A 25,460-nucleotide genomic window follows, 5' to 3' on the forward strand; every position below is an offset into this window, starting at 1 on the left:
TATAGCAATGCAGCCCCAGGCCCTTTCCCACTGTCCACTTCGAGGCATGTGTGCACTTGCCACTGGCAACAAGCCAGGCTGGGGCTCCATGGCCCCTGGTGCAGCTGCTTGCAGCCTCCCTGCCACATGCTGTGAGCAGCCCAGGCTTTATGACAGGCAGCAGAGGCAAACCCAGAGCCCAGGCTGGCTGTGGCAGGAGCCAGGAGGCTGCAAGTAGCTGCACCGGGGTCTGCAGAGCTCCAGCCCAGCTCATTGCTGGGAAGGAGTCGGGGCTGTACTGCCACAACAAGGATCAGGGTCTCCCCCACCATCTGCCCCAGCACACCAACACCTTAAAAGTGAAAGTTGCAGGTGTTTTTGGCACTCTGCCCAAAAATGTTGCCAACCCCTGATCTAGTCCAACACCTTTGCCTGGGTCTAGATCATCCCTTTCCAAATCTTCCCATACAAATCAATTGTCTAACCCAGTGGCCAGATGCGGTCCACCAGGCCATTCTATCTGGCCTGCAGGGCCCCTAAAAAATTTAGAAAATTAGTATTTATCTGCCCTGGGCTGCCTGTCATGCGGCCCTCAATAGCTTGCCAAAATTCAATAAGCAGCCCTCTGACCAAAATAAATCGCCCACTCCTGGCCTAACCCCTTAGCAAAACGACACACTCAACCCTGACACAACCAGAAGACATAACACCTTAGCCTGCCAAAGGTAGAGAAGGGGGATTAGGGTGAGCAATGTTTGGCTGCTACACAGGTAGTTAAAATATGCTTGAGAGATCCAAGCAGAAGGGCCACACCGCCACTACAGAGCAAGGCAAAAACCCTCACAGTCCAAACTAATCCTACCACATGGGAAAAATCCTTCCCAACACCAAAAGTGGCAATCAGTCTGACCCTGACCAGAAGAGCAAGAACCTCTAGTTGGAACCTCTGGGTTTAAGTCTGAGCAGAAATACTGGCACACTTCAGCCAAAAGTCCCAACCTTGGCTGCTGCCAAAACCCAATGCTTCTCAAGGCAAAACCTTCCCCTTCCCTGACCTCAACCATTTGTAGCTGGTGGGGGGGGGGGAAGGGGGGGAGTGCAGCATCTGGGAGCAAGATGGGTAGGTGGGGCTGAAGCCAGGATGCAACAGCATGGGTCTGGGGCCTGAGGCAGAGCTGCGATCTGCTCCCTGCACATCCCAGCCCACAAAACCAACACACCCATTGTAGAGACATGCAAGCATTGGATCATGGCTCTGCCCCAGGCCACATGCCCACAGTATCGTGGCCCCACAAACCCAGCCCCACTCGCACCTGGATGGCACTCCCCCACTCCCCGCAACACCCATCCGCCCAGCCACACTTCCTGCCAGCACAAGTCCCTGCCGAGTTTCCATGGAGACCCTACATGCCCACTCCATGTGCTGGGTGCAGGCCACATGGGTCAAGCTGCACCCTCGCACTTGGACCAGGCAGGGCAAAGGGACCCGCTGCAAGCTGAACAAAATCCCTTGGTGGGCTGGATCTGGCCTGCAAGCTGTATTTTGCCCACTATTTCCCTAGATCATCCCTGAAATACTTAGCCAACTTCTTCTTGAGCACCTCCAGTGACAAGAGCTTTCACAAGTTCACTAGGCAGCCTATTCCACTGCCTCACAGCTCTAACAGTAAATGTTTTTACCTGATATTCAATCTAAACCAAACTGGCTGCAACATCTAGCCATGGGTCTGTCCTACTGTGCAACAAGAAAGAAAAGGGGGTTTTTCCCTCTTCTTCAGGTATTTGAAGGCTGTTATCAGATCCCCTCTTAAGCGTCTTTTCCATAAGCTGAACATGCCTAGTTCCTTCAACCTCTACTGGTCTGATGCGCCTTCCAAACCCTTTAATCACCTCACTTTGGGCACTCTCCAACTTCTGCACTTCTAAATCCCTAGTCTGAAAAGAGCCCTAGAACAGAAGCCAAAAATCTAAAGCCTGTGGGCTGGATCCAGTCAACAGTCATGGCTTCGAAGGCATTCAGCAGCAAGGGGTTTTGCTGCTCCAAATTGCAACTGGTCACCCAGAGTGCCAGCAGAGGGGAAGCTCTGCTTGTACCAAGAGCTGGGTGGAAGGAAGAAGCAGTTGAGCTGACCAGGTCATTCTGGTCCCCTGCTTGAAAAACATTGCTGACTCCTGCCTTAGGGATTTGTATGAGAAAGAAAGGGCCAAAGTGTACCTATGCCCCAGTTCCCAAACTGAAAGAAATGAATGCGACACATCCACTGACTACAGTGATGATTCTCATTCAGTGCTCCAACAGAAGGGAGAAAAGTCCAAAGGTTGTTGAATGACAAGGGAAGAAATGACACCTTTCTGTGCCAGATATTTCCTCATCGGTTCAGATTTCCACGTGGCAGAGACACAGCCACACCAGCAGATTAAGAATCCTTAGCTTTCCCCAGGGCCAACTACAGTCAAATACTTCTGCCTTTTCTAAGTAATGATACCTTCCGGTCCAACTCGCCAAACAAAGAAAAAATTCAAATCTCAGCCTCCTTGGAATAAGCTCCACCCTCCCTTCCAACATGCCAAATTGCTAACCCGACAACCCATGCTGCCTTTTACCAGAGCTTCCATTGCATCACCCTTTTGGCAGAGACTGCCGTTTCAAAATAACTTGCAACACTGTCAGCATACTAACTGCCACAGGTAGATGTTGAGACAGAAACAAGAGACAACCCCTCTTATGTCACATGTAGCCCATTTTCTGCTACACCAGTACAAAGACTATTCCTTTTCATGCATATCCTATTACATTATCTAGGTTAAAGCTTGCCAAGAAGGGAAGCACAGATGGATCTGGTCCCATTAGCAATACTTTCCTTAAGTCATTGTCAATAGGGCCACACAGATATTCAAGGTTTTGAGCTCAGAGCTCAGTAGTTTGCTGACCCTTCTCTTTCTTGCTTCAGTAGGAGGCATCTAGTTGCAACCCAGGCCAAAAGAACTGGCTCAGAAAAGCTAATCAAAGTAATGGACAGACAAGATTCTCCAAGCAGTGCTGTGTGAAACACCATTATTTTGACAAACGCCTGCAGCATTCTGGCTAAGCCAAACAGCACTGAAACTACAGATTTGGTCTGTGTGCAACAAGTACACCCCATGCTTGAGGTAAGAATCTGGAACTGGCTACACAACCCTTGCCGGCTCTTTCAAGCGTAAAGAAATATACTGAACAGGTGCCAAGGCATCTCTGATCTTCAGGGTCTGATCCAGTAGCTCTGATCCGTAACAAGAACTCCAATCCTTCAGGCAAGGACAAGAAAAAAAGAAAACAATGTTTTTGAAAAGCTTTTGAGACAGATGCCTGTAAGTCCTTGCTATACGGTTTTAGGGTTCCTTGGTCTGTAGGAGAAAAGTATTTTCAATAGTCTTTCTAAAGCTTGTGATTTGAGCATAGGATATCATATTACACCAGCTGGGATACACTAGTGGAGCTTGGGCCACTAAAGTAAAAGGAATGTATCCTTTCTTAGAAATTGCCACTGCCATCACAATCTTTCCTATAGAGTCAACATCTTAAGGGCAGTGGGTCAAGTAGCTACAAAGGCTCAGCAAGTCCCTAAAGGCAAAGGGAAGAAGGATGCCGCTGCTGCTTCCAGGTAAAGTCACGTCCTGTTCTGCGGTCTTGCGTTCCACAGCTGCCTCCAACTCAGCCAGGAGGTCCCCGTGGTTAAACCAATTGCTGAGATCAGACCATTTCATCTGCCTTTATATGAATGCTCATTTCTAGAGAAGTGAAACATTCCTCTCTCACATGGAAATTAAGCTACTGAAAACAGCACTTGTCTGTTCAACAGGAGCAAAAATCATTCAGGGAAACAAAAAAGTCGCAGGTTCAATTTAGTAGATGCAGCCTCTGTATTAAAACTTTCTAGATTACCTTCAGGGCACTATGGGCCTGGGGCACTGGTCCTGTAGAAGCCATACCCAAGCTCCGGGCCCCTATAGGAAAAGCAAACCTCACTATGGATAACTTCTTTGGCTGCCACTGGCTCCCTCACAACAGGGCTATGGAGATGGGGGAATGGGTGTCTAAGAGCTGCTTGTGTAACACATCATTGAAATCCAAAAAGGGGTCTGCTAGGCCTTGTGTACAGCTGAGGCAAAGAAAAGCAGGTTGCTTTGATACATTCTACCAATCACATCATACGGTCCTGTTCACACTGTTGGAAATAAGCCAACTCCAAAACTACAACCATAGCAAGACAACCCTAGAGGGCTGATCACTGAAACACCCTATTGTGCATCAGTCTGCAGGCAGGGGAAACGCATTCAAATGTCAAGCTTGGCAAGGAGAAATGAGGAGAGAAAAATCTATTATCCTGTCTGGTTCATCCTATTTTGCACTGGCCATTCCAACAGACTGTAGCAGCAGAGACTGGCACACAGCTCCTAGGAACCCAGCTGACTTGAATGCATAAATCCCATCTACCATCGAAGCTAAGCAGAGGCAGGGATGATCCATTATGAGCATTCCAATCACACCTATTGAAAGCCTCACCCTACTTTAGGGTCAGTTGATCAACTATCCTCCTGAAAGGATCAGGGTAAGCACAGAACACCCATCGACCATAAAAAGGGAAGAATCTCTCTCAAGGCAGGAGCTGCACATAAATTCAGAAGTTTACCCAGTATCTTTCTAAATGTTTAAATCATTGATTATCACCCAGGGTTCTGTAAGATCCTTTGAAGGATGACTGAAGTGCGAGGAGATAAGCAATGTGTAAGGAAATAAGCAGTAAGTACACGATGAGGTTTGCCCCTGCCTGGCAGATCATCCACCCATACTGCTCAGCCCCTCTGCAAGGAAGTAAGCTGGAAATATAGAAATTAGTTTCTGAAATTAGATGCCGCTCAATTCTCAAAAGTTATGGGGGGGGTGCCTGAAGTACAAATAGATGTGCCTCAAGTTCAAAAAGGTTGATGACCACTGGACTAAAATGTTTCAGAATAGGGGTGTCAATCTCACTCCAAACTCTGGGCTAGATCCAGACCACAGGACTCCTCCTGGGTCTGAACCATGGGGTGAGCAGCTGAAACTGCGATAGTTCAGCAGGGTGGCAAGAGAAGCAGCTGCAGGGCGACTGGATCTGTAGTAGCACAGCCCTTGCTCCTGATGATCATGTCCAACAACACCCAGTAGCAACAAATGCTGCAGTAGGCCCAACCCCTACATGACTTCACTCCCAACTTCCAATAGCTCAGCAGTAGCCAGCCAGACTGGATGGAAGAGCTCCAACCCATGGGCCAGATTTTTGACACTGCTGATTTAGAAGTCTGGTCTGATTAAAGGTTAGCAAGACTCAGATTCCTCCATACCTAATCTCTTTGGAGAATGAGACTTAGAGCTTTTGAGAATTTTACCCAACATCCTTGTATACAATTTCCACCCTCACTTGCAATGATCTAAGACTATATAATTAAGCTAGCATAACTATGAATTCAGACTATTTTGAAAAGATCCTTTCCTACTTAAACAACTGTGTGTGTGTTCTAGACAGGATTTGGAGCAGAGTATGTTTTTAAAGAAACATCTGACCCCAGAGAACAGCAGGCAATTTTACTTCCAGGTTGCTTTGTTATCCTATAACCTTCAGATATTCGCACTGAAATTTTATGGCATGCAGAAGGGCAAGTACATGGAGACGACCACTGCTACCTGGTTAATGGAAAACAAAGAAGATCAGGATAGCAAATAGCCCACTGTCCATGCTAAAAGGACTACAGCAGGTGCATCATCATACTTCCACTTAAGGCTGAAACCACTTCAAATGGACACTGACCATTTTACAGCAGTTGTAAGAACATGCAGTAAAACCAAATCAAGAGTGCTGAGGTACCTGGGCTGTTAGTTCCCAGAACTGAACCTTCAAGGATTGAAGCTTGTAAGGTCCCCATCTGTGAAACCTCATTGCCCTGGAGACCTCCCAGCACTGTCTGATACTCTTCACAGCACCACAAGAGACTTGTGTTAATTTAAAGTTTTCAATTGCTGTTGTAATGCAAGTATGAGTTACCTGTCATTGCAAGTCACATATCTGGCAAGTTGTCTGTCAATTTGGATGTGCAGGATCTACATTCTAGAACACAAGCTTGTTAATTTTTTTTTCCATTTGAGGCCCACCCTGATAGCTTGCCAGAAGCTTAATGCCTAATCAATTTCCCTAAACAAGGTCACTTAAGAAAGATATGGCCTGCATATTATAGATTTGAGCACGAAAGGTTTCTTGCCTCGTATGGTCTCTCTATTGGTAGTAAACTGGAAGATCATTTTACTAACTGGTTTTGTTTATGCCTGCAGGCTGCACACAGAATGACAGGAATGAGCATTCTTAGTTTGAATGCTCATCGTTTGTGCAAGTATACCAATTAGCACTTTATTGCATTTTAGACCTACAGAACAATACATCCGACTTGTTCCATGAACTTAAATCCACTGAAAAATAAGCAAACAGAACTACAGCTTAAGAGAATTAATATTACTGAGATAAAAAGCAGAGAAATCAGGCTGTCTCTCAACGGCCCACACACAAAAAGGTAAGGATGAAAACACTTGAGATGAATACAAGTTAAATGCATCTGTGCACATACAAAATTTGTTGCACAGAGGCTGTTATTCCCACACGTTGGAGGCATACAGACATGTCTAATCACCCTGCAGGACTTGGTAAACTCTGCAAAACAGCCAGCATTGCCAGAGTAAGTATTTACTTCAAACAAGCAATAACAGAAAAGCATGAGTATCTGGAAGTCTTCAAGCCCTGCTGAAGGTAGCAGGGTAGGAATAACTCCATTAAACCTGAAGTGTTCAAACTCTACCCAGTAAAGAACAGCTAAGGCAGCACCTAATTTGCACAAAGTGAAGTGACTGCAGCCATAATCTTTACCTTGGAGGCAAGGCCCAAACACAGAAGATCCTGGCATCTGGTGCTCTAGTTTGATAAGAGCAGCCAGAAGCACTGCATGCTGAAATTTAGCCCCTATGACCCCGCCTTTATCAAGATGAGAAAAGTGGAGAGAAATTACAACCAGCATTTGAGAATGCAGTGGGATACATTTGTTCCCAAACTGTCCTCTGTTCGCCCTACAAACAACAATGTCATTATATTACTTCATTATTTCCCTACAAGGCCAATCAGCACTGGCATTTAATGCTACTCTAAAGAAAAATCTTTACAATGTTATAGAAGTCAATACATATTTTGCTTCCAGTTCTCACCTTGCAGCTTTTTATGTCATTTACCAGTGCCCTCAATATATGGCCTGCCATGTACTTACACACCACTTCAGCAAGAGTTCTCAAATGGACAGAAGGAGAAAGGGCTTTCCTGCTTCCTGAACTAATCTGACAAATTAGGCTAAAAAACATGCTGCCCCCAGCAATTCCAACCACAATCCCCAATGTTCATGTTAGCATAGTAATCTGGAAAACAGCACTTCAACTTCCTGTGCTACATGGATCTACTAATGGAAAACACACACCATTCACTAATCCTCTCAGTCGGCTTTTTCCTAAACATACCTTTTCTTTCTACACTTGAGAAGGACAGACTTGCATCCTTCTTCCCAACATCATCTCCCTCAGTAGGTGCACTACTGTTTTGCACTGAAAAGCTCGAATTTGGGGAACTGAGTAAGAACCAGAGCATGCATATGTGGAACCAACAGGCTAAATGGGTTACTCTACAAGGTAAACAACTAAAGATTACCTGTGCTACACATTTCAGAAAATTCTTCCACACCCTGTCCTATTACTGAGGTATCTCCACTACTAACAAGAAAAGGAGCATCAATAAAGATATAGCAACTCTTTTCTATAACAGCTTTCTATAATCCTAAACACATCTACATAAGCACTGGTAAAAATATCTTCCACTGTCACTCAAGTCCCAAATATACTTATGTTTCCATAGGTTATCAACACAGTGGAGCTACACAGTACCATCAGAAAATGATGAGATTTCCCAAAAATCCCCAATGTAGTCATGGCAAAAGACTCCAGATTGGACCCTTGCACCTGAGCGAGCAATGCAGGGAAGATAAGAGTGCCATCAGTGGAGCAAAGGGGAGCCTACCGCAGTGGTTCTCAACCTATATGCCATACAGGGCCATACTTCCAGCTCTCGAAGCATGTCTACACATGCCTATTTAAGATGCATTAGCCATTTTTAAGATGCATTAAGGGCACAGGTCTACACGTGCACACCCTTAACATGCCTTAAAAATGGCGATTTTAGGTTATTTATGTCTAAATTTGATACCTGCAAAAACAGGCATCAAATTTAAGCACGAATAGCTAAAGTGCCTTAACGCACATGCAGACACACTAAGGTGCATTAACGCTATGTATGTCAACTGACTTGGGACTAACTTTAGTCCCAAGCTGGTCCACATGCTGCGTTAATGTGCCTTAGCATGTACATGTGTAAACACACGCCTAAATAGCCTTAATGTACATTAGGCAAAATGTGCATTAAGTTTAGGTACACACAAAAGCATATGTAGACATCCTCAAATGTGTTATGTGGGTTGCATCCATGCAACTCACTTCGTATATCCATTTAAAAATGTTTTGTATCCATTACGACAGTAATGCAATACAAATCAATATTCTGTGATACCTCATTTCTACACTGTCAAATGTCTTTACTTTTTTCTTTTTTTTTTTTAAACAGGATGTTATATGGGCCACAGCAATGTGCCGATTGGGCTGCATGCAGCCCATAGGCCAGGGGTGGGCAAAATGTGGCCCACAGGCCAGATGCGGCCCACCAGGCCGTTCTATCCAGCCCATGGGGCCCCTAAATATTAATTTTCTAAATTTCTAATCTGCCTCCGGCTGCCTGTCATGTGGCCCTCGATGGCTTCCCGAAACTCAGTAAGCGGCCCCCCACCCAAAATAATCGCCCGTCCCTGCCACAGGCTGAGAGCCACTGACCTAATGTATACTGTGTTCTCTACCTATCTCAAAAGCAAAAGCTGATGACTCCTAAGAGACTACATCCTCGTCCTCCTCTAGCTAGGATACCCAAACTATAGTTTATTGATCAGCAGGGTCAGATGCAACTAAGGAACCAACGACCAGAGCATGATCATTACAGCAACATACTTAGGGTTCCACAATCTTCCACCTCATATTTTTTTCAAATTAAAAGCTATGGCATTTCAAGAGAAGCTGTCCAATTTGATACCTTAGCTTCTAGAGCGGGTGATGGAATTTGGCTTTCAGCTTAATATAGAAAGTTGAAAGCCCTTGGGGTTTGCAGTGCATCTTATTCAGCTGAGAACATGTTAAGCTAGCTGAATGAAAGACTTCCCATGTAAACAACTTGCTTATTTAGAAAACTTTTCAAATACATGTACCACTACTTCCCTCTAGTTCAGATACATTGTTAGGCCTTCAGAAATAAGATGTATACAGTGCTGATGCACATCTGACCTAACCAATTAGACAGAAGCCAATACGAAGAACAAGGATAACAAGATCCTGTTCACATGTCTCAAGTGAACATTTCTCAGAGTCAAGGACCTTATCCAAATGAATAAGGAAAGCAAAAAGGCAATACAAACATTGTGTTCATTTTCTCCAAGTTCCTTAAAGGAAATTGAAGAGTCAGAAGGCATATAACCTGGGACAATCATTGCACCGAATAACTATTATTGGAAAAGTATTGCATATGTTCAAGAGCAACGCACAAACATTCTACTGAATGTGCTTATTACATGAATTTATAAGGAAACATTAAGAGGCCAGGTAATTATTACCACTGATAATATCTGAAGGGTTTGACATGCAGAAATTAGTGCACTAGGGCAATTCTGACTTAGGCCTTATGCAAATCCACTGAAATCATGGGATTGCACAATTTAACTCAGCAGAGATTTTAGTCTGATGTGTTAATTTAAGTCCCACACATACAATGTTAGCAAACAGCAATAGTTAACTGGCTTCTCACTTGAAAATGTAAATGAAGAGGGAACTGAACAGCATCCTCTCAAGCCAAATTACATCTTCCATTCAGGCATTCTCTATACCAGTTATTACATGTGCAAAGTTCAGGAATGTCACTCTCTGGAAGATGCAAGAATAATGCAAAGTTTCCATCCCTGTTTTGTCACTTTACCTGTTTCAAAGCACTTTTGAACTATTGTAAGTGCCTGGAATGTACACATCTATATCCTCCCATTCCCCTCTCCTCTGCATGCTCTCCCCTGTCTCTGCCTACTTAGTACGTGAGGTCTGCTGATACCATTAGTTGATATAAGCACCACCTTTCAGGCTTTGAGGAGATGCCTGCATAAGCTCCCACAAAGCAGTCCATGAGAACAGCAGCATGCTACAACAGGAAAATGGAAGTGCAGCCACAAACAGTGAAACCGGACAGGCCAAAAAGGATGCCTAGTTCACAGAGCAGGAGCAAATTGGGAGGAAAAAAGGTTCAGTTCTGTCCCACTCACAGTTCCATTAGAGCCATTTGAGGTACTACTGACTTTATCAAGAGATGCCCAATTTGCAAATGAAAACTGGTTTTCAAGTTGACTTCCTCAGGCACCATCTGTTTCTCATTGGTCTTAAGATCTCTTTCTCTCTGAACTTTGCCAATACAACTGGTAGTATTTTTGTCCCTATGTAGTCTTTAAATGATCCTCCAATTCAGGAATTTTGGCTATAAAGTACTTTAGCACAAGCCATTGGGGCCATAAGCCATACAACACCATATTTGTATGTATGCCACTTGATCACCAGGCACAGTAAATCATAGTAAACCTTGCACAACATACTACAAGGCACCAATCCCGATTAGTCTGCTCTTAGGCTTCTACCTCTCTGTAGATATAAAGCAAGTAAAGAGGGAAAGATTAACTTTTTGGGGCCTGTTAATTATTCACGGAAAGGTGCTATTAAGTCTCCCATCTACTAAAACCTCCACAAATAGCAATTTATGCCCCACCCCCTCCCATACACATCCACCAAAACCAAACTCCTGGTTAGGAAAACCTGCCCTGTGCTCATTACTTATTCCCTATTCACTGGGTTCACAGCAGGGTGGGCAAAATACAGCTCATGGGCCAGATCCAGCCTGCCAGGTGACTGGATCTGGCCCACAGCTGCCCCCAAAGCACTTCACATGGGGCCATGCCCTGCCCTCTTGCATCAGGGCAGCCTGCACTAGGCTCCCACTGGCACTTGCCAGCTTGGGCCCTGGCCAGCATGTAGCTTCTGCCAGGTGCTGCTCTGCGCCCCCCGCTTTTGATCTTGCCCCTATAGCACTGTACTACATCAGGCGAGCAGTTTTGGCCAGGCAGCTCCCACCCGAATGTACAAGGCTCCAGCTTCAGCTCCCAGCTGCCTTCTGGTGGAAGGCAGCTGGACTCTGGAACCAGAGCCCTGCACACCTGTCAGAAGCAGCACAGCACAGTGGGGCAGGAGCAAGACCAGGAGCTGCACAGAGCAGCACTCAACTGTCTGCAGCTACACCCACACCAGGAACAACCCACCAGAAGCTGCTCCTGTTCCTGCCCCTGCTGCACCATGTCATGCCGCATCACACTGTTCTAGGTGGGCAAGCAGCTTCAGCTAGGTGTCTCCCTGCCCCAATGTCAGGGCTCCAGCTTCAGCTTCCAGCCTCCTTCCAGCAAGCTGAAGCCAGAGCCCCATGTGCTGGGGGAGGAGAAGATTCCAGCAGGCTGTTCCCAGGGCAGCTGCAACCAGCCGAGTGCTGCTCTGCACCCCACACCTCCAGCAGCGGCTCCTCCTCTTGTTCCTATGGTGTACTATGGTGAGGCAGGAGTGAGAGGACAGCAGCTGCTGGAGGTGGGGGGTGCAGAGCAACGCCAGACTGGGCTGCAGGCACTGGCACGAACGTGGCACAGGCTTCCCCAATGCAAGCAGGTGGGGCTCAGCCCCAAGCAGAGCACTGCGGGGTCAGAGTGGATCACACCACCCAGGGCAGTTCTGCTGCACACACCCTCCCACACCCCACCTCCTCCACAGCAGGCTCCCAGGACCTACTGCCCAGGAAGCCCCCCCTCCACACACATAGCCCCTCCCTACCCCAAAGGGCTCAGACATGTGGTCCCAGCCTCTCTCACTCAACTCCTGAACACTTCTCCACGCACCCCCACCCCCACGAGTTTTGGTGAGTTGTTGGGGGGGGGGGGGGGGGGGCACGGCAACGATGCTGACCCAACCCATGACAGCTGATCAAAACTCCCTACATGGCCCTTGGGCCCAAATAATTGCCCATCCCTGGTCTACAAGGTCTCTCCTGGCTTGAGAAGGCCCTCAGTGCATACATAAAAGCTACCCTGAACAAAGTCTGAAGGTCTCTGCCCATCCCACTTGAACATTCACTACTAATTATTAAAGCAGTCTCCTTATATCAGGGAAAAAGGATAAAGTTCAACAAAAGCTTTTTCCTATTTTCCCTGGTTAATTGTTTGCCACTGGAGCCCAACCCAAGGTCAGGAAATGACGCTACAACTTCAAAACTCATTTTACACAAAAAATAATTAGCATGAGTAATTCAAGTTTTAGTGCTCATGTCTGTACAACTCAACAGAAAGCATGTCTGCGAAAGATTTGCTACTGGAAAAAGGAAGCAGATTAGAATACAGCTAGATTCTTACAGAATGGTCAAAGCTATATGCAAGCCTCACCTTAAATCTTTTGTCCTGCAGCACTTTCTTGATGGCCACAAGCTCTCCTGAATCGCAGAGTTTGGCTTGATACACAACACCAAAAGATCCATTGCCAATCACCTTGGTGTCCGTATAGCTAACTTCTTGTGGTCGGTCAGGCCCTTGTCCAGGAGTTGCTACAACTGTAGTCACTTTGCTGCCATCTTTGTCTCCTGTGTAAGCAAAGAACATGGAATTAAGTTGATGTACATCCATAAAAGTATATATACAGCACACTTTAACAGACAAGTGTATAAATACTTGTTTTCAACCAAATTTATTTGACAGGAAGGAAAAAGAAAAAAGATGGCGTGCAAACAAAGATTTAACATGCTGCCTATTTGTTGCAACACATTTAGCAAAGGTATTTTTTAGTTTACACTGTACTTGAAATAAAATGTCCCCTTTTTCAGATTCAACAATTCCCAACTCTGGCATGTCTGCAGGACAGCAAAATTACCAATTTTTCTCTTTTCCATCAATGTGAGTGGTACTATGCATTTAATGACTTATATTATTAAAATAAGAATCAATCCACGTTCTGATACGTTACTGTAATTACAGCAATCAAACCAACAGCCTTCCCAGCAGAGCAAGATCTCTTTATCTACACACCCTGGGCTGTATGCTAGGTGCCTATCATGACACCATAGGGTGCAGCCCTTTATGTGTCCACAGCCTTATCATCTTCACTAGGCGTTCACCCCTTGGTGACCAGAACAGATTTCACTGCATTCATGAAAGTTACCTCCCACAGAAAGGAAAGGTCGCTTAGGAGAATGCACCAGGTGGCAGCTGCTCAAAACCAGATAGAATTCCCTCTCCAACAAAACTGCACTTTACTTTAACAATGTCTATCTTGGCCAAACCTTTGCACTGGCTCAATTACACTGGGACCTGACTTTTGTTGGGGGGTGGGGTTGTTTGTTTGGGTTTTTTTGCTTTAGTTTAACGCAGGGGCGAGCAAAATGCAGCCCGCCAGGCCATTCTATCCGGCCTTCGGGGCCCCTAAAAAGTTTAGAAAATTAGTATTTATCTGCCCCTAGCTGCCTGTCACGTGGCCCTCGATGGCTTGCCAAAACTCAGTAAGTGGCCCTCAGTCCAAAATAATTGCCTGCCCCTGGTTTAATCCTCTATTAGATATTGTGTGCTTTTTCAAGTTGACAAAGGAGAGGTAGTGGATGTGTTTGCTTGTTTGGGTTTTTTGGTTTTTTGTTTTTATAAAGCTCAGTAATGCAAGGGTGCTAGTCACTTGATGTGAAATATGCAGAAGACAGGTTCTTCCCTGAAAGAACTTGCAAAAAGGTGAGAGGGACACAGATGTATTTCAAGAGGAAGTAGAGAAGACTAAATGAGTTAGAAAACACACAGGTAGAAAGAAAACAGACAAGGGATTACTGGGAGAGAGAAGAGAGGCCGCAGATATGACTTGTTCCTAAAAACAAAGAAATGGAGCGAAGCCTGTGAAGAAAAGAAAAACGAACAACAAAACGGAGATGGCAAAGTGAGGTCTAAATATCATTATCATCATGACAAAAGTTATTAATTGCAATTAAAAACAACAGATAAACATCACATAACCAATTCCTCTGGAAATGGCCAGGTTGTGACAGCATAAACATTTCTTGCCTCTGCTAGGAGGCTAGGGTGTACCAGGGATATTTTTCAAACCATGCCGGTCAGATTTTGTAGTAGAAGCAAATCATTTATAGAGAAACTGGTTAAAGTTTTGCAACATTACAATGTCGAGGACCAGAGCAAATTCAGCAAGGTTTAAGGGAAAGTACCAGAAGATTTATTCTACTGATACTGCTCAGGGTCTGAACCTGCAGCTGGCAGCAGGAACACCCCGGAGCTTTCCTCTGCCAGCAACTCCAGCAGCCACCACTGGATCTGAAGAGTGTTACCAGCAGCTCCTTCCAGCTGGCCCCCTAGACTACCCAGATAATTCCCACAGAGCAGAGGAGCAGATATGGCAGCTACGCAGCTTCTTTAAAAATTTCCACAGACCACAAGCAAACTTGTTCCTAACTGAACCCATTAAACTCTTACTTTTTTAAGAATGAAAGCACTAAAATATTTAATTAGCCCAGCTAAGAGCTACTTTGCTTCCACAACCTAAATTTCAAGCAGCTTCAATGTAGACTAGACTAGACTCCTTTTTCCTGACATTTCTTTTCATACAAACCTAGGTATTTCCTCCACAAAAACACACAGGTACGGTAGTTTTAACGATTAGTCTACAAAATCCATAGTAAGGACTTCACAGATACAAGCACTAAGAATTAACAAGCAAGGAGGCAGCCAGCTATAGTTTACGTAAACTTTCTATTATTCTACAATTCAGCAGTGTTAACTGTATTTCTAAAAATATACCTTTTGCTTTTACAACTTAGGTAATGTCCATAAAGCATATTTATAAAATATGCTATAAAGTTTATTTGTATTGTGGTACCACCAAGAAGCCCTAACGCTGCCTTGTCAGGTCCTGTACCAGTGAGCCTACACCCTACACACCTGCATACTTAACGTGCTGAAGTTGAATGATATGTTCAGGACCATACAATGGTTACTATGAGTGTCCTATTCTTAGCTAGGGCCAGAACCACAAGATGGCTCTTTACACGCAGGTCAGACGGCAAACAGGTATGGCAAATAAAGGGCATTTTTACGCATGCATGTCACAGTGCTGGGTGCTTTGAGAAGCGCCCAGTGCTGCAATGCATGGAGTTGTATAAACGGTGAAATGCGTGTCAGCGCTGAGAAAATGGCAGCAGTGCGCTTATGTGTTTTAGTTCAAAAGCGCGCCGTCACCATTTTCTCAGCACTGATGCACATTTTGCCACTTATACAGTTGCACGCAACTCAGTGCAGTTAGCCTCAGCTCGCATGCAGAAAGCAGTGGATCTCCAATGCGTCACTGGAAAAAAGAGTATGTGTATAAGTGCCTCCTGATTCTAGCCCCAGCAAAGATGGGAAGTGCTTTCTTGTTAAGGTGACAGCAGCAGCAGAGAGCTCCCCAGGTCTGGGGAAGGGGGAAACACTGCCCATAATGCATGGGTTGCAGGGGAACAGGTAGCCAGAGGCTTATAACAGGGCTAGCTGCACTGCAACAGGACCACAGAGCAAAGCCATGCTGAGGCAGCAAGGGCACTGCTAAAGCAGCTAGAGCAGCAGCTGTAAGTTGCCTTGGAGGCCATCCATCCAACTGCAGAGTCAGCTGACTGGAAGAGGCAGGGTTTAGGAGGTACATAAAGCCAGTGCCTGAGGCCAGGACAGGCAGTCTGGCCCTGCAGACCACAGGGAGAAGAGCTCTGCAGCCAGATGGCTGTAAGCGAAGCACTGGACTGATACCGGAGCTGCCTTGGGACCTGCGAGGAAGGACCTGACAGCTTGCAGGGAAGTAAGACCCAGTATGAAGAAGGTTAATATTTAAAGCAATAGCACACTTTCTTTTTTTCCTATATGTTTGCTGGGAGGAAGGAGGTTGTATGTTAGGTGGTTGCTTGCCTCTTTTTATTTATTTATAACAGGGGAGCAAGACTAACAGGGGAGGAGTTCACAAGACTCCCAAAGGGCATGTGGTGTTTTGAGCCCTGCCAGGGCCCAAATTCAAGATGCAGACAGGCACAACTGGGAAAGTGGTAAAGAAGGTCTGAAGCTGAGAGGGTTAAGGCCATAGCTCAAAAGGGGCAAGGAGCCCGAGAAGGTAAAAACCAGGGTCAGATACCTGCATCCCAAGACAGGTGAGGAAACTGAGAAAGCAAGGGGCCTGAGAAGGGTAAAACCAGAGTCTGAAGGGCCCCAATGAAGGTGAAGAGGCCTGAGGTGGCCTGGCATTAGTTTGGGGCAAAGTACCCCACCCAAGTGATGAAGCGTAATATCTGCAAGGCATGGGTGTAGCTGTGGGGGAGGTTGGAGACCATGGAATTAGCCCTTAAGGCAATTTAGAGCACAGAGGACCCCAACTAGCACCTGAGGGCAAGGCAGGGATCAGCAGGGTTTGGGTGGAGCCAACAGATGGGTAGCAGACACAGGCTCACTTTGGGACCCTGGGGGCAGCCTCCCTTTCTCCCAATCAAATACTATCAGCAAGACATGGCAAGCAAGGGGGGGTGGGGGAGGGGAGAGGGGATGGGGGAGTGAGGGTACATGGAAAGAACTGGACAGAAATCACAGAGCACTCTGGGGCTTGATCTTGCTACAGGAAGCTACTGAGGAGAGAGCTGCTTTTACAAGCACCACTTTGTTTTCCCAGCTGCAACTCCTAGTAGTGAAAAGCAGCTTTATAGCAAACTTTGGCTTAATAAGAAACTTAATACTTCACTTGGATTTGCTGTACTTTCTAACTGTGCATCAACTGTTATATGCTCACGTCCCAGGAAGACAATTGTCCTGGAAGCACACAATACTTCAATACCTTTGAATGCGAAATGTCTACAACAAAAGTAAAATATTTAAGAAAATATTTCTATTGAAAAGCTGAGGCAGGAAGGAACAAAACATCAAACACTAAGAAAACTTAAAAGCATCTCTAACATCAGTCCAAAGAGCCCGTAACAGTATATTTGCATGAAATAAGTTGGTTTCAAGTACATCACTAAGCCAACTAAAATAAAATCCAAATGAACTGAAACTGGAATAGGCCTTGCACAGGAGCCCCATCAAAAAAAAAAAAAAAAAAAAAAAAATCAATCAATCAGACTACAGCTATGCAAATAGGCTCTCCAACACCCTGGACAGGTGCACAGATGTGAAACAGGAACTGTTCTATCATTATACAGCCCTGTACTTCTATAGTTCCTTTCATCTGAAGGACTCAAAGCACTTACTTCAATATATTAAATCTCCATATATTGCTGATGACATGCATTTTACTGATGTCAAAGTTATTCAGAAGTTAAAGACTAAACTGGAAAATCCTAAATCCCCACCCCACCCCCCATTCAAGCCCCTGACTGTGCCTATTGTTTTCTAGCTTCTAAATGGTACTCCAGTCCATTTTACAATCCTCTGATGGGAACTTAGTGAGTCTTATTTTACCATTTAACCTTTAAACAACATTTGTCAATCTTTTTGGGGTGAATTTTAACCCAATTCACAAAAGCTTTAAAAAACCTAAAACAAACAACACATTCTTGAGTGGCTGCTCTGTTATAAAATTCACATGAAAGAAGAGACACAAATTTAAATAGCAGTTATTACTAAGGGAACATTTCTGAGGTTCAGGCACAAAAATAAAAGCTTTGAAGAAACTTAATTTGCCAAATATTTGCCATATGAAAAGCGGATTTCTTTTAGTCTTTGCTGAAATACATTCCCTCGCATCAATACCGTACTAGATGCAGATGTCTATTAGTGGCTCAGTCAAACTCCATGGCATGCTTTATAAACACTTTTAAGCAATACCTAACAGAAGGGGAAATACAGTTGATAAAATGTATTTTAGAGTAGAAAGACTAAGAGGCTGATCTGGCTCTCTGTCAGAATCCTCTCCAATTAGCACTGGAGGAAACCCCAGTAATCTTACTATTCTAATTTATGCTTTCATAGCTGGGTTTTCCCATTAACTATGTGAAAATGCTCTTCCTCCTTTCTCCTCTTCATTATTTGAAGAGGAAAGTCCAAATTAACAAGATCCCTCACTTGTTCTTTTCCTGCTTTGACTTTGTCATCTTAACTTCTGTGCTACGAGTATGTCTAAATTCAAGTTTCTGTCTAAACTCCACCCACTTGCCAAAGTCTGACCTTCAGTGACTTTTTCAGTCTCACTACATTTCAACTACCACATCCTCCTAAAACATCTTAGGATCCTTCCTCTCTGCACATGCAATCCCAGAAAGTGTCCTCAGCCTCACATTGCACCATCTCTAAGCTAAGTCATGCTTATTTACAGCTGCCACTTACTTTACTCTGATTCTTCTAATCCTGCTTCTATCCTCCCCACTAACTTACATCCTTATTCAAGTCACTGAAGACTGCTTCCTTTCTAAATTGAAGGGCAAAGTCCAAGTCTTTTCCATAGTGCTTCACCTTATGTTGACATCTTGCAAACATCCAACAAATTACCTTCCGTGGAAACCTTGGGCTGTGACTGTTCTTTCCTAGTACTTCCAATCATGACAGCTCCTTCAGGTTTTCCCTGGGATTGCTCCACACCTTCCTTTTTCCTTCCAGTATCCTCTGTTTATGCACTTGTGCTGATTAGAAATGGTTAGGAGATCCTGGCAAGCAGCCCCATGGCTCCTGTCCATACTGACTGCGTCACCACCAGACAGGATTCTCTTCAATCCTGCCTCCATCCTTCCTGATGCTCAATAGGGGTGGGGAGCATACTTTTTCACATCACTAACTTTTCTATGACTCTGAATTCAAATGCTAACACTTCCAACTTGAATTCTAGTTTTGGTTCAGCTGATCCAGCATTAAGCAACAAACCCAGAAGAATGTAAAGATGCAACATATTTAAATACCCTCAACTAAGCTGTTCCCTTAGAACATAGGTTGCTTTTGAAGGACTCAACCAGGTTCTGAAAGCTGCGTTAGAAGTACATATTATAGATTTTCTCTACAGGTATAGACAGGAGCAAGTCACCAAATAGTAGTGATATTTCTTCCCATCCCTAAGTATCAAATGAATGCAAAAAGTCGCACAAAACTCTGGACAATTAAGGTTAATGTTATACTGCCTTATTTCAAACAGACTGCTCCTGACCCCAAACTACAGTGACTCGGCATCATGGGGAAGAGGAGAAAGCATGGAGGGAAGCAATCCAGTCTCCTTCGGGTCAAGGGTATTGCTACTATCTATTATTCCCTGGTAAGCATCTGTGCAGACAATTAGCCTCCCTACAAGACTTCCTGCAGGAAATGTGGTCAGGCTCCAAAATTATGTGACTACACAACTGTCCGCGTAATAATTGCATTTTGGAAACTGCTGCATAACTGTATCACAAAATCTAAGCTTTCATCTAACTGCAGCGTTAAGTTTACATGACTGAAGACAGCCTTCAAAATGCAAACAGTAAAAAACTAACACTGTTCACCTAGTAATCTTGTCCAGATCAGAAAACTGTGCCCATTTTATGTGGAAAATGCAGGCTGTTGACTACTGGTTGAGGGTTCCAGAGACCTGACCACAGTGAATTACCTTAGTGAACATGACAGTTAGGAAAATCATTTAATAGCAACAAAGCATTCAATCAAGCCAACTCAACACACCTAAATGCCTCAATATCAGCAGACTACTTGCTTGTAACAAACTAACCAATAAGATGCCCTGCCCTTCAAACTCTTATAGATTTTCCATGCTTGTGTCCAGGCTCTGTTCCTGCTGGTGCACAGGAACAGAGCCTGGACTCTGGGCACTTACACACGTGCAAGGCAACTACTCCAACACACTGGGAACTGACTCAATTAATCAAGTAAAATTGACGCACTCTGGCAGCTTCGCATGTTACATGCATCAGCAGTGCAGCGTACCTCCACAGTGAGAAAATGGCAGCAGTGCAGTCTAAAACATGCTCAGTGTGCTTTAAAAAGCACACTGCCACCATTTTCTCAGCACAGAGGCATGCTGTGCCACTGATACACATGACAAGGGCACTTTAAATTAGCACAGCTTGCTAATTAAAGAAGTGCCCTGCACCACATTGGGAGCATGTGTAAAAATGCCCTATGCTTTTGAAAAAAGCATTTCAGGAACTCTGCAAGTCAAAACTCAAAACCTCTTGTACTAGCGAGACCCTGGTCAAGTACACGATTGCTGGGCAAAAACAGGATAGTCTGCTTAGACCAGGAGTGGGCAATTATTTTGGGTAGAGGGCCGCTTACTGAGTTTTGGCAAGCTATTGAGGGCCGCATGACAGGCAGGCAGGGGCAGATAAATATTCATTTTCTAAATTTTTTAGGGACCCCGCAAGCCAGATAGAATGGCCTGGCAGGCCACATTTAGCCCACCCCTGGTTTAGACCCATCTTCCTGGTATACTTTTACTCCCAGCATCACAGAGTAATACTTTTGATGCCAACTTAACAGAAATAAACTGAATACTGAGTGCTTGGTTTACAATTTAAAAGACACAAATAAAGAGATCTTTACCTTTACAAATATATGAAGATTAACCATTAATATGTGAATAAACATTATTTATTAGAATTAGGACATGAGCACAAAGAGTATAACAAATGACATGCAGCCTGAATGGATCGATGAGATTCAGGAGACAATGGCAAACCAGTACATATGAAGCAGTAACAACAATGCTTCACATGATCTCTCTCAAAGGACATACTATTTTATCATGCTCCCAAGTTTACTAAAGGTGAGCAACGTTTTCTCTGAGATCTTCCTTTCAATCCTGTGAGCCAAAGGCACCAAGAAGTAGCAGTTTTTACCCCTATCTGGTACATCTGACACTGCAGATGGTTCCAGTGTTGTGGAACAAGTCATTTTCTATTAAGGAAAGGAGACAATTGTCTGAATGACCTCCATCCAGACAGAGACTGGCTAGACTAGTCAGGAAAACTTCAAACCAGGAGTCAGGCAAACAGATAACCACTAAATTAGCACTAGGTCAAGATCAATATTAACAGCAGCACTAAGAGACAAGAGGAGAAGAAATACAATAATGGTCTACAACAGCGGTTTCCCAATCTGACAGATCGTGTACCACCAATTTAAAACGATACAACCTTACGTTCCACCAGCACATTTTTCAGTTCAGCCTTGCGTACCACCAGTAAATTTTTGTCATATAAAGTAATTATAATAAATCTGTTAACATGCAACACTGGTGGGTACATGTACCACAGACTGGGAACTGCCAGTCTACACTAATGCTAAGAGTATAGGTAATAAAACAGGAGGAATTAGTACTGCCCATTTATAAGTCTAACCAAGCTAATATTACTCGCACCTTTAGGAAAGATCTGCATGGCTGGATCATGACCAAATTTCAGAAAGATCAAGTGGGCAAAATAGACTGGAACGCTTGTCAAAAGATGAGCCTTGTTTTGAGCCACTAACCATTTGTTTCAAGGTTAAGCTAATGAAAGCACAGATAGGGGAGCAGGCTGCATCTGTTACAAGCCATAAAATCACAGAGGACAAAGGATCCAGTTTCTTAGGAACATATCTATGTGTAGAAGGGATGTGCGCTGGACATCTCCTGCCATCCTTATTGAAATGTTCTTGGAATTAAGAATTCTAGATGAAAAGTTACTAGCTAAAAACAACACAGGGAAATTCTGTGTTGGAGGTCATTTTGTCAAAAGGAGCTGATTACAGAAATAAAGAGAGTTGGGGCATGTGCAAGTACAAATGATCCTAACTTGACTGAATCTGTGGTGCATAAAGAGGGATTACTATCCCAACCACATGGGTTAAAAAGCACATTACATTTCACAAAACTGGAAATAACTGCAAGCTAAAAGCAAAAGAAAGCTCAAAATGATAGCTGAGAACCATTTGAGGACATTTTACTAGATGCTCTAAAAGCCACACATCAAGATATAACTCCAGCATGGCTAGAAGGCAAGCTTTCCTAAATGAAAATTACTTTAAAAACCACAACATAAATGAAGGAAAAAAAAAAAAAGGAATCTGATAGAAATGAACCCAAGAAAGAAGCCAGAAATTGCAAAAAAGAGATAAAGAGAAACAAAGTATGCAAAGAGAAGTCTATTGCCAACAGAGCAAGGGGAAATAGTGTTTTATATCTAGAACACAAAGAACACCTCCAGTGCACTGATTCCCTACTAAACGAAAACAACACGTAACTCAGAATGCAGAAAAGGAAGAGAATCCAGACATCTTCGTGGCATGATGGAGAAGATGCATCTTCTATCCAACAGAAATGCAGTTGGATATTAGAGTGGATACTAAAAAGTTTGACCATTGGAAAAAAAACAAAAACCAAACCCATCAGGTCTAGATAACTTCAGTCTAACACTTTTGGAATTGCTGGCCAAGAAGCCCTCAATACTACTGATGATGATTTTTAATATTTTTAATCACTAGAAAATGTTACAAAAGGAGCAAAAGAAAATTAATGCAGAGTTAAATATTTAGAAAGGTACATTTAATATATGAAAATTCCAGGCCTATCAGCCCGATGTCAAACCCATGTAAAGTAACAAAATAGACGATATTGAACTTTTAATTATACTGCCCTCTTTTAATCAACATGTATCCATGAAAACTACACTGTCAACTCCAACTTTGTTTTTTTAATGCGATAAAAAAATTTGGCTGCAAAAGATAATAGTGTTGATGTAATATACAAAGGTATTTGTAATCCATTTGTCTTTATGCAACATCATATTTTAATTAAGAAACTAAAACAATACAGGTCAATATAGCCAGTGTAATCCAGTTAATATGTCCCAAGTAATTTCTTAACTTGTAATTAATAGTAAACCAATAACCATAAGTGCTTTACATTTCCTGTAAGCTCCACTAGATCATTTCTTGGTCCTATGCTATTTCACATTTTTATTAATGACCTGGAAGAAGGCAAAAGCCTCACTAATGAAATCTGCAGATAAGACTGGTAGATAATGAAAGGGAGAAGGCAACTCAAACAAAGCAATCTGAATCTCTGGGTAAAGTCAGTACTAATATAGCTAGATATAAAGGTCACGCACATAGGAATAAAGAACATAAACTAAGCTTACATTCAAGGGAGTGACCCTGGGATACAGTGACTCCAACTTATGACTCAGGGTAGATAATCAGCTGGCCATGAGCTGCCAGGGCAACAGTGTGGCCAGAAGAGCTATGTATATACAGACATTCCCTTGATGTATAAACAGAAAAATATCCAAGAGGAGGAAGAAGCTATATTTACCTTTACTTGGCACCAGTCAGGAAGGATGCTGGAAAACAGGAGAGGATTGAAAGAAACTGCTAAAATGATTGATGGATTAGAAAATATGATTTATAGTAAGAGATGTAAGGAACTTTAGCTACTTAGCTTAAAGAAAAGGTGAAAGGGTGACCTCACCACAGTCTAAGTACCTGAAGGAAAACAAAATTTAATAGAAACCCTTCAATCTAGCAGACAAAAGTACTGTAACACCCTACAGCTAGAAATCAAGTCTGGAGAAGTTCAGGACAGAAATGAAGGACAATTTTTTTTTTTTTTTTAAATGATGACGGTAGTTAAGTTGTTTCACTGGTTATCAAGGATAGGGGTACATTCTCTATCCCTGAAATTTATCATCAAGACGACAGGATATTATTCTAAAACCTGCTGTAGATGAACAACAATTGTTATACCTGAAGCAAAAAGCCCAAAGGCCTGTGTGACAAGGGGAAAATTGGACTGGATCAAGGGTGGTCAACCTGTGGCATAAATGCCAGAAGTGGCATGGACAGCCTATGTGTGGCTTGCAATAGATTGCAGAGAAGAAAGGCAATACAGTGGCAAATAGGGCAGGCAGTATAAAGCGGAGCAGTCAGGGAAGGGGATCAGAGCAGCATGAAGGGAAGCTACAGGGCTAATTTGTGGCACCTACCAAACAGGTCTAAACCTTTGGACTAAATCAAAGATGCTCAACCCCCAGCTTGAAGGCCAAATGTTGCCTGCAGGGCTCCTCCCAGGTCAGGAAATTTCTTAGCAGGGGAACAGGTGCAATTAATACAGCCACTCCTCACCCACTGCCAAGCCCCAACCCATATGGAAGGTTAAAGAGCTGTGTACCCTCCCCCTGGGGCTGGACCAGGGCCAAGTCACGTCTCCTCCTCCTCATGGGACCGGTCTGCCTTATCCCTCCTGGCTCCACGCAGCTTGGGTGGCCCCACTGCAACTGTGCTGGGCACCAGATGGGGACCACCAGCCTGATGCACCCTGCAGACAGACCAGGTTTTGCCCACCCAGCCCACTGGCCGAAAAGGTTGAGCACCACTGGACTAGAAGGTTGTCACGGTCTCTTCAGATCAAAATTATTAATCTATGGGGGGGGGGGGGGGGGAGCCACGTTTACCTAAGTTTTATCAGCACTAGCACAAATGCTGGGCAGAGTTTCTGTTAATGCATACAAAATTTCCTAGGGTAGTCAAAGTCAGCAAACCATCTGAACCAACTGAAAAGGTGCTTGCTGAAGCTAAAATTTAAAATGACTGTCAGGTTAGCTCTGACAACCCTGACCACCAGGCTAACATGCTTATCCTCTTCGTAAATGGAGAAGCAAAATCAGACTGAGGCTGGTACATGCCATCAAGGGCTGATGAGGCAGGAAAGAAGAACGTCGAGGAGCACAGGACCCAGAATTCAAATTTTTATTTGCTTTGCTCAAGAAAGAGGTTCCCTTACCCAATACCAATGCATTGTAAGGTGGCAAAAGCTGTAATTCAAACAACAACAACACCTGTCAACACTTTGACAACTTCTAAAATATTATTCTGTCCCACATCTTGAATATAAACATCTGCAGAGCACAGAAAACATAAAACCTTTGAGTGGTACAAAATTTACTTTATGTAGAAAAACACCACAATGGAATTCTTAAAACAAGATACAGGACCACTCTGAAACAGTAAGGGGACAGTGAACAAACAGACCAAACAGCTTCGTTATACTAATAAGCAAGTAAAACAAAGTGATTTATATTCAAGTCTTCTCGTGATAGGAAATAAAAATGAATGGGTGGCAAAGCAGCTAATAATGACTGAAATGACAGGTAAGTAATGACTTTGCTTACATATGTCACATTAAAAGTGCAGACACTTTCCTTTGTCTAAGACCAAGTTGCTGA

General features: G+C 43.8%; 1 protein-coding gene across 3 annotated transcripts in view; it reads right to left on the reverse strand.

Moving 5' to 3' along the window:
* GSK3B (glycogen synthase kinase 3 beta) overlaps positions 1–25,460 on the reverse strand; it is a 252,063-nt gene that overhangs the window by 157,167 nt on the left and 69,436 nt on the right. For all 3 annotated transcript variants that reach the window (XM_019476256.2, XM_014603981.3, XM_014603982.3), the window contains exon 2: positions 12,682–12,875. In XM_019476256.2, coding sequence (XP_019331801.2) covers positions 12,682–12,875 — 194 coding nt within the window. The remainder of the gene's footprint in view (positions 1–12,681; positions 12,876–25,460) is intronic.

Source organism: Alligator mississippiensis, chromosome 1 (genome assembly GCF_030867095.1).
Source record: "Alligator mississippiensis isolate rAllMis1 chromosome 1, rAllMis1, whole genome shotgun sequence".
In the NCBI taxonomy this organism is placed as follows: domain Eukaryota; kingdom Metazoa; phylum Chordata; order Crocodylia; family Alligatoridae; genus Alligator; species Alligator mississippiensis.